Source organism: Pimephales promelas, chromosome 24, assembly GCF_988280905.1.
Source record: "Pimephales promelas chromosome 24, fPimPro1.hap1.1, whole genome shotgun sequence".
NCBI classification, from domain to species: domain Eukaryota; kingdom Metazoa; phylum Chordata; class Actinopteri; order Cypriniformes; family Leuciscidae; genus Pimephales; species Pimephales promelas.
In genome coordinates this window covers 4,475,350-4,488,498 of record NC_142792.1, presented here as the reverse complement: position 1 = coordinate 4,488,498, position 13,149 = coordinate 4,475,350, and the positions used below count along the sequence as shown (strand labels likewise).

Sequence of the window (13,149 nt, the reverse complement as noted above, 5' to 3'; positions counted from 1 at the left end):
TCACATACTAGACTAAATGCATAAAACGTCTTCTGTTGAAAAGAAGTGCTGGTATAATGATAACAGTTAATATACTGTATATATGCCACGTGCTAGCTGTAGTCTGCAACATGCTGTAGACTGCAGGCCCTAAAAATACATGGGAAATAGCTAAATTACAGCTTACACCAGAGCTAAAATCCAGCATGGAGGACGGAGAAAAAAACGGGAAATGTCAGGATGTGTTAAACTACAGTCTGGAGAAGAGAAATTAAGGAATCTGTAGATGAATCAAACTGTTGTTCATTTTAATGTAAAAATGCCAAAGATCCACTTATCTAGTGTTTTTTTTTTATATCGTAACACGTTCCAGTGTGAACTAAACAAACTGCTCTGATTATCATGTAGCTTCATCTGAGATGTTCAGAGGCTCTCAGCAAGCCATTTAAAAAACACTAAAAGACAAATTGAGCTATTTCTAAAGACATGCCTTGTACAATGTTCTTCAGAAATCAGATCCAATCTGCAAGTAATAGGGTTTTTTCTCAGAGCCAGTTGGACCATTTTGTATCATAGTGTTTCATCAGATGAAGCCCTTTGGCCACTGCAAACTGCAAAAAAGACCTGCATATTCCAGCTTACAGAAGAGAAAAGAGACCATATTCAGACATATAAACTGACCAACATAGCGACATCTAGAAATGTTTAACTCAGATGCTTCAATAATTAATATATATATATATATATATATATATATATATATATATATATAGGAATACATGGTTGGTAAGATTTTATGTTTTGTCCCTTATGCTCTTCATAGCTGCATTTATTTAATGAAAATTACAGTATAAACTTCACTATTTTAAATATTTTAATCTTGATTTTGTTTTTTTGGGTGTGCTCGAATATGTTTTCATGCTTGATTGTTAAAAAAACGCATAATATTTCACGCATTTTTACATTAAGTCTGGGACCTGGGTGAACACACCGCTTCAATGAAGCCCCTTCCTTCTGAAATTTGCTGTGATTGGTTAGCTGGGCTAGTGTGCTTTGATTGACACCACTTAGCTCATGTTCGGGAAATGTCCCGCCCCTTCATAACAGCCCGCTCTACTCCCTCAGATGTAAATAGCCAATGAGGCAATTTTTAATTTTGTCATTCAAATTAAATCTAATTTGTTTTAGAATTTTTAATAGCCTGATTACAAAAACAAAAGTCTCACCATTAAAAGCCATGTCCCAAGCACACAATAAAATGTTCTCACTATAATTCTACGCATTTTTTTGGACTACAACGTGATTTTTCCTCACTTTAATAATCCCCGCCCATGGAATATGCAAAAAAAAGTTGTGTATTACTGTTTGGATTAGTTTTCAATAATCACGATTAAATGGTGTAAAACATCTTATCTAAAGTGTCTAAGAAAATTACAAAAACAAAACAAAACATACCATTCTGAAACGTCCTGTGAAACACATGATTGCAAAGCCTGTGCATGAAATCCGTTCAAAAACAAATTGGATTTAGATGTATCGGAAAATATATCGCTTATCGGCTTTCAAATATAAATAATTATACGTATCGGCCAAAATTTTCATATCGGTGCATCTCTGTGCATAAAATGTCGGCATACATGTCTAATTTCCACCTATTTTTACATTTATATTACATTTGCCATCTAATCATCATCCGATGCTCATTTAAACTTAACTAAGTTAAAAGTTTTCAATCTTTATTTCAATTTCAGTGTTTTATTTGTAAAGTATTTACTGGCCAAAACATGAAAATAATTATGACTTGTCATACAGAATAATTATATGAATCCATCCCTATCAATTTTGCTTTTTAAATAAGGTGTGAGCATAAAAGACTCCTCTGATTTACTCACAGAAGTTAAATATGTGGTCTTAAAATGACTTCTCCACGTAAGCGTACATAACAGTCTCACCTGGTTCTCATCCTGGACGACTCTGTACTGCTCTTTCCACACGCCGATCTTCGAGGCCTCGTCCTTGCGCAGTGCACGCTCCTTTTTCAGCTCGGGGCTCCAGAAGGTCTTAATAGAGTTCATGGAGGAGCTGAGTTTGCTCTCTTTCACATCCACCTCCTTCCGCAGGAGCTCGTTCTCCCTGAGAACCTCCTTGAGCTGGGACTGCAGGTCCATGATGGTATTGTCCCGCGCCTGGCGTAGAGAATGAGGCACAGTGGACGCCAGGTTGGAAGGCATATGGTGGTCTCCGAAAGCAATGGAATCGGTGGACGCGGAGCCGGTGGCGATGTTCGGGCTGGATCCCATGATAGTCGTGCGGATGGAGTAAGGCACCCGGCCCCCCGAGCGGCCCAGCGTCATGGTGCTCTTCGGCAGGTCCGGGCCGGATACCACCACTTCATTGTCGCTCAGGTACATGGGGCCAGATGTGGCGTAGGCAGCGTTGAGGGACTGGATGTTCTCCATGGAAAGGGTTTTACCCCCTGGACCTCCTATTCCCACTCCGCTGCCCCCTGCGCTGTTGGTGCGGCTGTGGCCCAGACGGGGCGAGCGCGGGAGACGGGGCGAACGACCGGGACTCTGATTGCTCCCGCCACTGTGATTGCCCTCCACTTTACCCACGGATCGGGCACTACCGTACATGGTGGCTCTGACCAGAAAAGGGCAGACGTGACAAGAAAAGAGGGCCGATATGGACTGAGAAGTTGATGTTGGTTAATCTCGAAGAGTCAGTGATCTATATTTTTGGGTTATTTTAACTGCACAACAGACGTTTCATTTTCACCATATGATCCCGGGTGTTGAAGAGTGACTGGTTTCATCCATTTAATCTGGTCATGTTATATTCCTGCAACAGAGAGAGACGGAGAGTTAAAAACAAATCACATAGTTTCATTGAGATGGCAGCACTGATGGAGAGTTTTCCCTGGCGCACTCTTCTCAGAGAGGAAATAAAAGGCTAATGAACAGGTCTGGCACAATGTACGCTTTAACCTCCTTCACCGGGCTCTATGTAGGTCATACGCATGCCACACCGTATTTACTTTAGCTCTGTGGCTTCAGTCCAATACCTATTCTGCACTCTCAGCCCTACCTCTCACATCTCTCTCCATCTTCTCACCACAGTCTTGCTTTAATATCTGACAGGTTTCATACATTTTTAGTTGAGCTACTTATATCATGGAAGCTCATTTTATGATATGAACTAGGAGGATTAAAGCGTAAACGGCCGTTACATAAGTGCAGGCATTTAAAACATGTTGTCTGAGCTTCAGGGAATGTGACAGGGTTAGGCATGCCCTGTGCTTTAATGATTTGGCTTCCGTTCAACAGCGGCAGAGGAAGGAGCTCTGTGGTCTCGCTGACCCCTGTGCATCTTATCTACCAGAGACCATCACAGCCTCCACAAACTGTTCTGTATATTGCGTTTGTGTATGTGTTTGACAGTCCAAGTTTCAGTCTGAAGAGAGTCTGTGGTCGACATACTTCACGTTGGGTTTATTTTCATGTAGATTTACTCCATTGAAACGCACTGCGGCTCTAACTTTAGATTCTTTCCTACTGAGAGAGTGTGGCGATGCTGGCTTGGGCATGATCACAACCCCATTGAGCATTTTCCTGGCCTTTGGGATAGACCAAAACATGGCTCCAATGTCCACTGCCAACATCTCCTCAATAAATTACCCTAGAAACGACTGCATTTGTGGCAAATATCAAGGGTTTATGATTTTAAACTTAAAAACCAGATGAATTGAACAGTCTGTACCACTTCCTTTTGCTTTAAAACTAGTTAAATTAGTGATAAAATAGCATTTATAGAAGAGATCACGTGTGTAGAAGGGCCACTCGTGTCATGTGACCCAGTATTGCTACAAAACAAAGATGTGTTTTATAAGAGACAATGAAGTATTTCATCGGGGATAAACACACAAGACAAAAGGCAGCTGCCGCTTGTGGCTGGACTCAAGTAAACAGTCCTTCTCTCTGAGCATTTACAAAGCTGTATACATGTGTGATAAGAGATTTGGTTTCACAAGCCAATCATTCACTTTGCATTGATTAAAGGTAAGATAGGCAATTTCACATAGGCTAGTAATAGCAAGCTAGCTTTGAAAATATAAAATCTATATTAGTTCTCAATTTAAGCTTGTGGAAATTAAAGCAATAGTATAAAATTAAGTAAAACCTCAACTTTCTGATGATTCTGGTGTTCCCATCATGCACTGGAGCGTGAATAATTTATAAGGTTTTTTTTTTTTTTTCCAGCTGTATTTAGCATTGCTTTTGTTGTTAGGTTTAGTAACTTGCTGTTCACCCTGTTACGGCTTGATGAACCGCTTAAACGATTTTGGAAACTTTATTTTAAGGTAAAAAAAATCTTATAGCCACATTCATCCTTAACAATTATCATACACAACATTATTGTGTAGTGTGTACCAAGTATTCAGATCTCTGTGTTCGGGTGGTACATTATTTCTATTATCTAAATATGTTCTCTACACAATATCGATTGTATTATTTATTTACTTAGACGTTCACAGTAAAGCTTACACGTGGTTTAATTCGGTGTTTTAATGTTTGAATAAATTGCACCTGAAACAGAGCACTGCAAAGTAAACTTCAAATGAGTAGAAAATACTCAGCTTTTTTTCGGTGCAAACATAAATAATGTAAAATGACTATGTTTATTATGGGGTGAACTGTTCCTTTAAGAACTACAACAGTCCTTGCCAGTGAAGCAGCTGCCATCTGGCTCGCCCCGGGCAGGTGGATTACACCTGGACAGTGGACCGGACACAGAAAACGTACCCTCCCTCCACTTCTTTATCTCCCAATCCTTCCTTCCAGCCATATCTCCTTCCATTACAGCAATCTGCTCTTCTCTTCAACAGGGATATTACACTGCCTCGTGGAAAAGTAAGTTTCCATTACATTTGACCTAAATCCTCACCAACAAAATAGACCAAAACTAAGGATTACAATGTAATCGCTCTCACAACTGGAAAACATAGAACTCTTCAACTTATTTTTAATAATATGTCTAGAAGAGGTTGAGTTGTACTTACAAGCAAAAGTAGATAAAACCATTCTCCAAATGCTAAAAATGAATGTTTAAGCCTCCGGAAAGCACATACAGTCAAGTGAGAGGGAAAAGAGAGAGGTAAACGAACAGTACAGAACTTAAAAATGCCTTTACGCTGTTCTAATTCAGATATAAACTCATACAAAATGTATTCTGAAATGGCTTAAAAGTGTGATTTTTGCAATCAGATTTGCCAAACAAACTCAAAACGAATGCTAGTAGTAAAAGTACAAATCGATTACAAAATAATAAGGTTTTCCACTAAAACTCAACACAGAAGATTTATATATAACACATTTTCATTTAAATGCACCTCATACAGGATATTTTTCACAAAATGTTTCTTTAAATTAAATTAATTAATTAAACTGAAATTGTTTATACAATGAATATTCAATGTATGACCCCGCCTTTCTTCTATACTGAGGATAAACGGCAGACAACAGGAATGACAAAGCTAAACCGAGTCCAATCTTTTAAAGTAATGCTTTGAGTGCTGAGTCAGAACACATGACCAAACCTTCAAAGCCCACACCCTAAATTGACTTTTCAAACTGCAAAGCTGCCTACAATAATCAATACGGTATAAATTTAAACTAGCCACTTGTTGGTTTACAGTATTCATTTATTTTTTGTCCAAGATCTCCTTCTCGTTCTGCCTGGCTCTTGGCTCAGTTACGGCATCACTGAGACAGTGTGTGTCTGCCTCTGCCTCTAGTCTATATTTATAGGAGGGAACAGAGGTCAGCTTTGAGCTCACTCAAAACACTCCGCCTGACGCCTGACGGCCTGTCACTTCACATCACTGAACATCTAGACAGGCAGATTCATCAGCATTCAAACAACTACAACCAGAACGCATTTCATTCAATCCACATCTATCTCTAATATATGCACATAAAACTCCGGCAACTGTGGGGACCCTGCAATGAATCAGATATCTGTCAGATATCCAACATGAGGATCTTATTTCTAATGTGGGAAAGGATGAGACAGGTGACAGATAACTCAATAAGAAGCCACAGAAAAACTGGTTTCATCTCTCTAAAACTTGGTTATCCTCTCAACGTCTCTGAATGTCAACTCCGATACAGATAGTCTAGAGATCCAATGGTGGCTGACTGTCAATAAAATACAAACTGAAAAACAATTTTGCCTCAGAAATTTCTAGTAAATTCCACAAACAATTGACCCTTCGCAGGGAGCTTGATTGACAGGTGATCTGACCAATCATGCTTCGCCATCTGCCATTTTGTCTGACAAAGCAGTCAGGAGAGTTAGTAGATTAGATTAACATGAGGATTTGAACTTGAAAAATGGTGTGTACTGACGCCTTTCTGTGGTTAAAATAACATTCCTTCTTATGTTCATTCATGTTTATTTGATGCTATAAATGAACTAGAGGGAAGAGATAACTGATGCTCTGTCACGCCGAAGAGCCACAAAACAGTATTTATTGTTTAAATTTCTTTAAAAAAAATGACCAAATTTGAAAGGTGAGACTTTGTTTAATATGTTTACTATCAAAAGTAACTGAAAAGTAACCTAGTCTGGCCTGTCTGTCAGAGTGTTGTCAGTCCGCAATGTATTTTTCACTGCGTGAGAACATGGTGTTGTGTGTGTGTGTGAGAGCGTAGCTTGTCGGACATAGCGACAGTAACTAAGGGAGGCGGGTCTTTCCAAACGGTCAATTACGAAGAAACTGAAATTTAATGTGAAATTTTGAAGTAGAAAAGCTGTATTTAAAAAATATTTTAATTATAAAAAATATTTATAAATTAAAAAAATAGTATTTAAGAGTAATATTTTCTTGTAGTCTGGGAAAACCCAGACAACTTCCGGCAAATTTAGATTTGCTCTGAAAGTTAGTCTGGCACAAGCCCATTTTCAATCCGTCGAAATCGAGGCACCAATCAGAAACGTTTAGTTTTACGTCAGTTTTACTTCCTGCATGAACCTACATGGGTTTGCAACAAATTTGCATAATGCCAGCCTGTGGTCTTCATTGGCTGACGGCGAACAGCAAATACTTAGACCCGCCCTCAAACACTGGGCATGGAGGAGTTTGTTTCCTGTAGCCAACATGTCAAGAAGATGCTGTTTTTTGAGGGTATGTGTGTGTGTTTTCAAATAACAAGCGCTGAAATTGATACAGTAAAACAGACACTATCATTACTGCTCATATCACAAAAGTGCTGAGGGACCCATTTGGTAATGGGTGTTTCATTTCCGACACATGCCGTAAGCGGTCAACCAATCACAACAGACTGAGCCATCTGACCAATCAGATGGAAACCTTTTTTCAAACAATTTCAGACACTGTGAGAAAAGAGCTGATGCTGCAATGTATATTATCATAGATTTACCTTGGATGCATGTAAACCTATTGTAGTAAACCTTTAAAATAGCATTTAAGGGCACTTTAACAGAGTAATAATAGAATTGCATGTCTTAGCTAGAACCGCTATAAAGCTTTTTATTAGGCTAAACATTAGCGTTGCACATGCCTGCAGCTTTAGAGCTGTAAGCCATACAAAGTCTTCAGCAAACACAGCTTTAACTGGCTGTATCTTCTTCTGGGATCAACGAATCAATTCTCATCTCCAGTTCTGACCTGCTAGGATGAAATGAGAGAGACGGTGTTGAATGTGCTTTTCTTCTGGCCTGACAGGCCCCTGGTCAGTCCATCTGTTTGCATGAGTTAATTAGGTCAAAGATGGGCTTCCCGCTCTTGACATGCTGAAGCACACGAGGGCCTCTCTCTATCTCGATCTATCTCAGTCACTGAGTTGCTATTGCATGTGCAGGTAATGCGTAATTGTGAAAGACGTCATGAAAATGTGGAAGCTGGGGTCAGCAGAGGACACACAACTGGGGTGATGTCACTCATGAAAATGGTGCCGCTGCTTTCATTAGCATGCTGTGCTAATATAAGAATTCACATTGGCATTTTGTATAGGGATGGGCAGACTGAGACATTCGAATTCTGCTGATATAGAAAAGTCAGTAATTATTTTGTTATGGCCAATAATTGATAAACATTCTATGGTGTTTTGACTAAATAAACTAAAAAAAACAAATCAATCACTTTAAATGCTACAGGAAAAAAATAGGCCAAATTTTGTGTAGTATGAAAAAGAGACATTCATAATATGAATGCGAATATTGGACGTTTGAGAAAGTAATATCTGGATTTCGACCAAGGCGTTTTAGAAGGGTCGGATCTGTGAAATTTTCACAAACAGATACATTACACAAAGTAAAAGGGAAAACAATAAAAAGTATCATATGACCCCTTTAGCATACCAGATTGCATAACACGTCCACATCCAAAAGTAAAAATACATTTTTCATCATCCTCAAAACACTATCGAACTACACCTTCCCCTTGAGAAACGAAATCATGCTGGTACACGCTGACACAAGACAAACTTCCCTGCATGTCTCAGTATCCAAGAAGCAGTCAGGGCGACTGTATTCCTCATGTTTTACACCCTCCAGAGATGAAATAAACATAAGGGTAGTTCTCACAGAAGGAAATCATATACACCCTAATCTCAGCAGTTCATCTTGATAATTATGTCTCAATTTATTAAAACAAACACCTATCATTTTTCTCTACTAAAGATGGTTTTAGACCGTGCTTAGATCTTCTCATCACTGAACAGACAGCAGATATGATCCAAACCAGGTGTCCATCACGGTTTCTGGGATAGTTCTGGGTCCGAGGAGTCACAGTTCAAACTCTGTATTCCAGAAGTATTTCCACTGCATGATAAACACACGCAAAATTGAAATCTTTCTGCATTAAAATCGGTGATAGACCCATACAATATATTGATCTGATTTTTGGACGTTTTGATGGATGGGCGGACGGACGGACAGATGGACGGACGGACAGATAGAGACAGACAAACAGACGGACAGAAAAACAGACACACAGGCAGACAGACAGTTAAACAGATAAACAGACAGACAGAAAGAAAAACAGACAGAAAAACAGACACACAGGCAGATAGATAGACAGACAAACAGACAGACAGAAAAACAGACACACAGGCAGACAGACAGACAGACAAACAGATAAACAGACAGACAGACAGATAGATAAAAAGACAGACAGACAGATAGACAGACAGACAGGAAAACAGACAGACAGAAAAACAGACACACAGGCATACAGGCAGGCAGACAAACAGACAGACACACAGCCAGATAGACAGACAGACAGAAAAACAGACACACAGGCAGACAGACAGACAAACAGATAAACAGACAGACAGATAGATAGACAGATAAACAGACAGACACACAGCCAGATAGACAGACAGAAAAACAGGCATACAGACAGACAGACAGACAGACAGACAGACAGACAGATAGACAGACAGACAGATAGATAGATAGATAGATAGATAGATAGATAGATAGATAGATAGATAGATAGATAGATAGATAGATAGATAGATAGATAGATAGATAGATAGATAGATAGATAGATAGATAGATAAACAGACAGATAGATAGATAAACAGACAGATAGATAGATAGATAAACAGACACACACAGCCAGATAGACAGACAGACAGACAGAAAAACAGGCATACAGACAGGCAGACAGACAGACAGACAGATAACAGACAGACAGACAGATAGATAGATAAACAGACAGACACACAGCCAGAAAGACAGACAGATAAACAGACAGACAGATAAACAGACAGACAGACAGACAGACAGACAGACAGACAGACAGACAGACAGACAGATAGATAGATAGATAGATAGATAGATAGATAGATAGATAGATAGATAGATAGATAGATAGATAGATAGATAGATAGATAGATAAACAGACAGACACACAGCCAGATAGACAGACAGATAAACAGACAGACAGACAGACAGACAGATAAACAGACAGACACACAGCCAGAAAGACAGACAGATAAACAGACAGACAGATAAACAGATAAACAGAGAGATAGACAGACAGACAGACAGACAGACAGACAGACAGACAGACAGACAGACAGACAGACAGACAGACAGATAGATAGATAGATAGATAGATAGATAGATAGATAGATAGATAGATAGATAGATAGATAGATAGATAGATAGATAGATAGATAAACAGACAGACACACAGCCAGATAGACACACAGAAAAACAGACAGACAGACAGACAGATAAACAGACAGACAGATAGACAGGCAGACAGATAGACAGACAGACAGACAGGCAAACAGACAAACAGACAGATAAACACAGATAAACAGACAGACAGACATGGCAATACACACAGTTGTTCTGTTTTTGTTTCTTGTTCTAAACTATGCAATGGCAGATCTTTTTTCTTCTACCCTTCCGAGCGAATGTCCAGTAAAAGACACGACTCTGGGCTGCTCTCTGACGTCTGGTAGAGTATAGAAAAGAAACTGCCTGTCAGCGCTCATCTGAAATTGAGTACACTTTGAAAGATATGTGGACACTGTGCACGAGCTGGAACCTGAGAAAAAAAAGTACTACGGGCCTTAAAACCTTGATTTCAATGTCCAGCCTCAAGCTGCCCATTCAAACCCTGACAAACACAGATACACAGGATTGATCCAGTAAATTGAACATAGGCCTAATGTTGCAACTGGGGAACAAACTGCTGAGATACACACAACAGAGAGAAAGCAAGCAAGCACTTCTTGCTCAATGTGCTCATCAAATCACTGTTGGTCTATCTACTGACAATTTTCACAGCAGAATATGTGTGATATGTCATGTGATTATTAGACATGGGGGGACATTTAGACAAGCACAGGCTTCCACTGAATCAACTACGAAAGGACTCAAAACACTGATCTGAAAAAACACCTGTTGAATCACTGCATCTGACTGATTTATAATACCCTATGCAAATAATAATAGAACAAATCTCAGGTTTTGTACAGATTTAGTCAAAAGTGTCCACGTAATTTAATAAAAGTTTTAAATAGTTTAATCACCGTTTTTGTAGTTCACTTATATAGTCATGTGGTTTGACAATTATATGCATTTAACTTAATTAGCCTACATCAAAAATGTAAAGAATACAAAACTGAAGTACAAAACTCCATGTATCCTCTCAATTAAGATGAAGTAATAAAAACTGAATTGTAAAAATTAAAAAACACAGACGGAGAGAGGAGCCAATCACATTAACGAGAATCGTAAGGAATGACACTCGATTCAACTACTTGCAGGGTCCTATAACAACAACATCATCTGTTTTTAAACAATAATGTTGTGTTTGCGGGTTTGTTTTGCTCAACAGTAAACACAACTGCTCCGTTTGTAGTTTTGGTAAATATTTTCCCCAGTGAGGAGACACTTTGTGACTATAATCTATCGTCTGAGGTATTTTGTAACCGATACATATTTTCCTGCTGACGTCACAGAGTGAGGAGACATATTACGAATATGTTATAACAGTCTCGCGAACGCTTTAAATTTGTTTTACGGTGGGAAAAGCAAATAAATCAGAAATGAAAGAGTGAAATCCACATGAGCTTCTTCTTGAAGAAGCTTCACACCGCCGAGGCTGAAGCTTTGGACGGATTCTCAGCGGTTTTCACCACACAACAGTGTCCAGATTGTCTGTTTATGTCGATTCACAAACAAGAGAATGGAAAGAGACTCCTGTGCTCCTTCTCCTACATGCAATATATGTGTTTTTTTCTTCTTTTCCCTCCCCCTGTTCCTCCATTGCTTGCTGGCGCAACAGCGTTTTATTTTATCAGTCTCTCGTGCGCATATTGAGAAATATAAGGTTTATTTACCTTCCCTATAGTTTGTCTGGGCACATAGAACCTATATAGACCGTTAGTGTGCAATATACAGATATATCTCCACGTAATCCCACACTATCAATGGGCTGTGTCCGAGCAGTTCAGACTCTTCAGCTGAGGAAATTCACTTTGAAAAGCTCCTTACCTTATTTCACAAGAGGTTAGTCCGGTTTGGTGAGATGGCTGTGCCTGTATCTAGTGTTGTAGACGGACCGTTATCACTTTGAGAGCTGATAACCGCGGGGAAAGCCCTGTTTTACAGTACTTCTGTCGTTTTCTTCCTCTCTTTGCCAGACCTAGGAGCCAGGGCGCTTCGAGTGACGTAACGAACCGGGATGCTCGCTCCCGACGCTGGCTTCCATGACCGTGCACGAGCGCTTCTACACGACTGTACAGAGGATGATGTGCTGGTTGTATTCACTGCGCTTCAGCAGCATCTATTTTTGTCTTTTTTATTAAGAAATACTTTGACACTTTATACAAGTGAATTCACATGGTCAGTGTCACAAGTTTGCTTTATCTGATTAGTGACATATAATGCAGAAAATGAAATATTTCTTATTCATTATAAATCTCATATAGGCCTATACCTAAACGATGAAGTCATCCTCCAGAAGCATTGGTCTTCTGTGTAATAATTCGTTTGAGTTTGACTGATATTTCTGCTTGAAATAGGTTCAAGAAAAGGTTTCCCAAAGTAGGCTATGAGGATTAGGATGTTCTGTCTTCAGTTCCCAAAAAAAAAGAAGAAAAAAAATCTGTTATTTACTCCCCCCTTCAAGTTGATCCAAACCTGTATGGATTTCTTTTTCTCTGTTGAACTCAAAAGAAGATATTTTCCAGAATGTTGGTAACAGTTGATAGTATAGCCATTGACTTACTATGGGAAAAAATAATAATATGGAAATCAATGGGTGCCGTCAACTGTCAGGTTAACAACATTCTTCAAAATATCTTCCTTTGTGTTCAAAGAAATAAATTCATACAGGTTTGGAACAACTTGAGTAAATGATGAAAGAATGAAATGTTTTGGGTGAACTGTCTCTTTAACCGATAACAGTTCATAAACTATCCTCTAGTCTTTTGAACATCTGATCAACTTGAACATTAACAAACATAACTTAAAGATCTTGCTGTAATAACACATAAATCAACTCTCAATAAATAATTACCCATAATGCACCCAGCTGCTAGCGCTGACTGCCAGGTCATTACAATATATTCCACTAGAGGTCAGTATAGCTTTTCCTTTAGAAGATGAAAGAAGCGTAAA

At 39.0% G+C, this 13,149-nt stretch overlaps 1 protein-coding gene across 15 annotated transcripts in view; it reads right to left on the bottom strand.

The window, feature by feature from the left end:
- erc1b (ELKS/RAB6-interacting/CAST family member 1b) overlaps window positions 1–12,223 on the bottom strand; it is a 184,032-nt gene extending 171,809 nt beyond the window's left edge. For 7 of the 15 annotated variants that reach the window (XM_039667651.2, XM_039667652.2, XM_089127192.1 and 4 more), the window contains exons 1-2: window positions 12,022–12,221; window positions 1,932–2,820 (exon numbers count right to left, since the gene is read on the bottom strand). In XM_039667651.2, coding sequence (XP_039523585.2) covers window positions 1,932–2,615 — 684 coding nt within the window. In that variant the 5' untranslated portion in view covers window positions 2,616–2,820; window positions 12,022–12,221. Of the gene's footprint in view, window positions 1–1,931; window positions 2,821–12,021 lie in introns of all 15 variants that reach the window. The other 8 variants (XM_089127194.1, XM_039667653.2, XM_039667656.2 and 5 more) reach the window with 4 other exon arrangements.
- Between the last annotated feature and the right edge of the window lie 926 nt (window positions 12,224–13,149).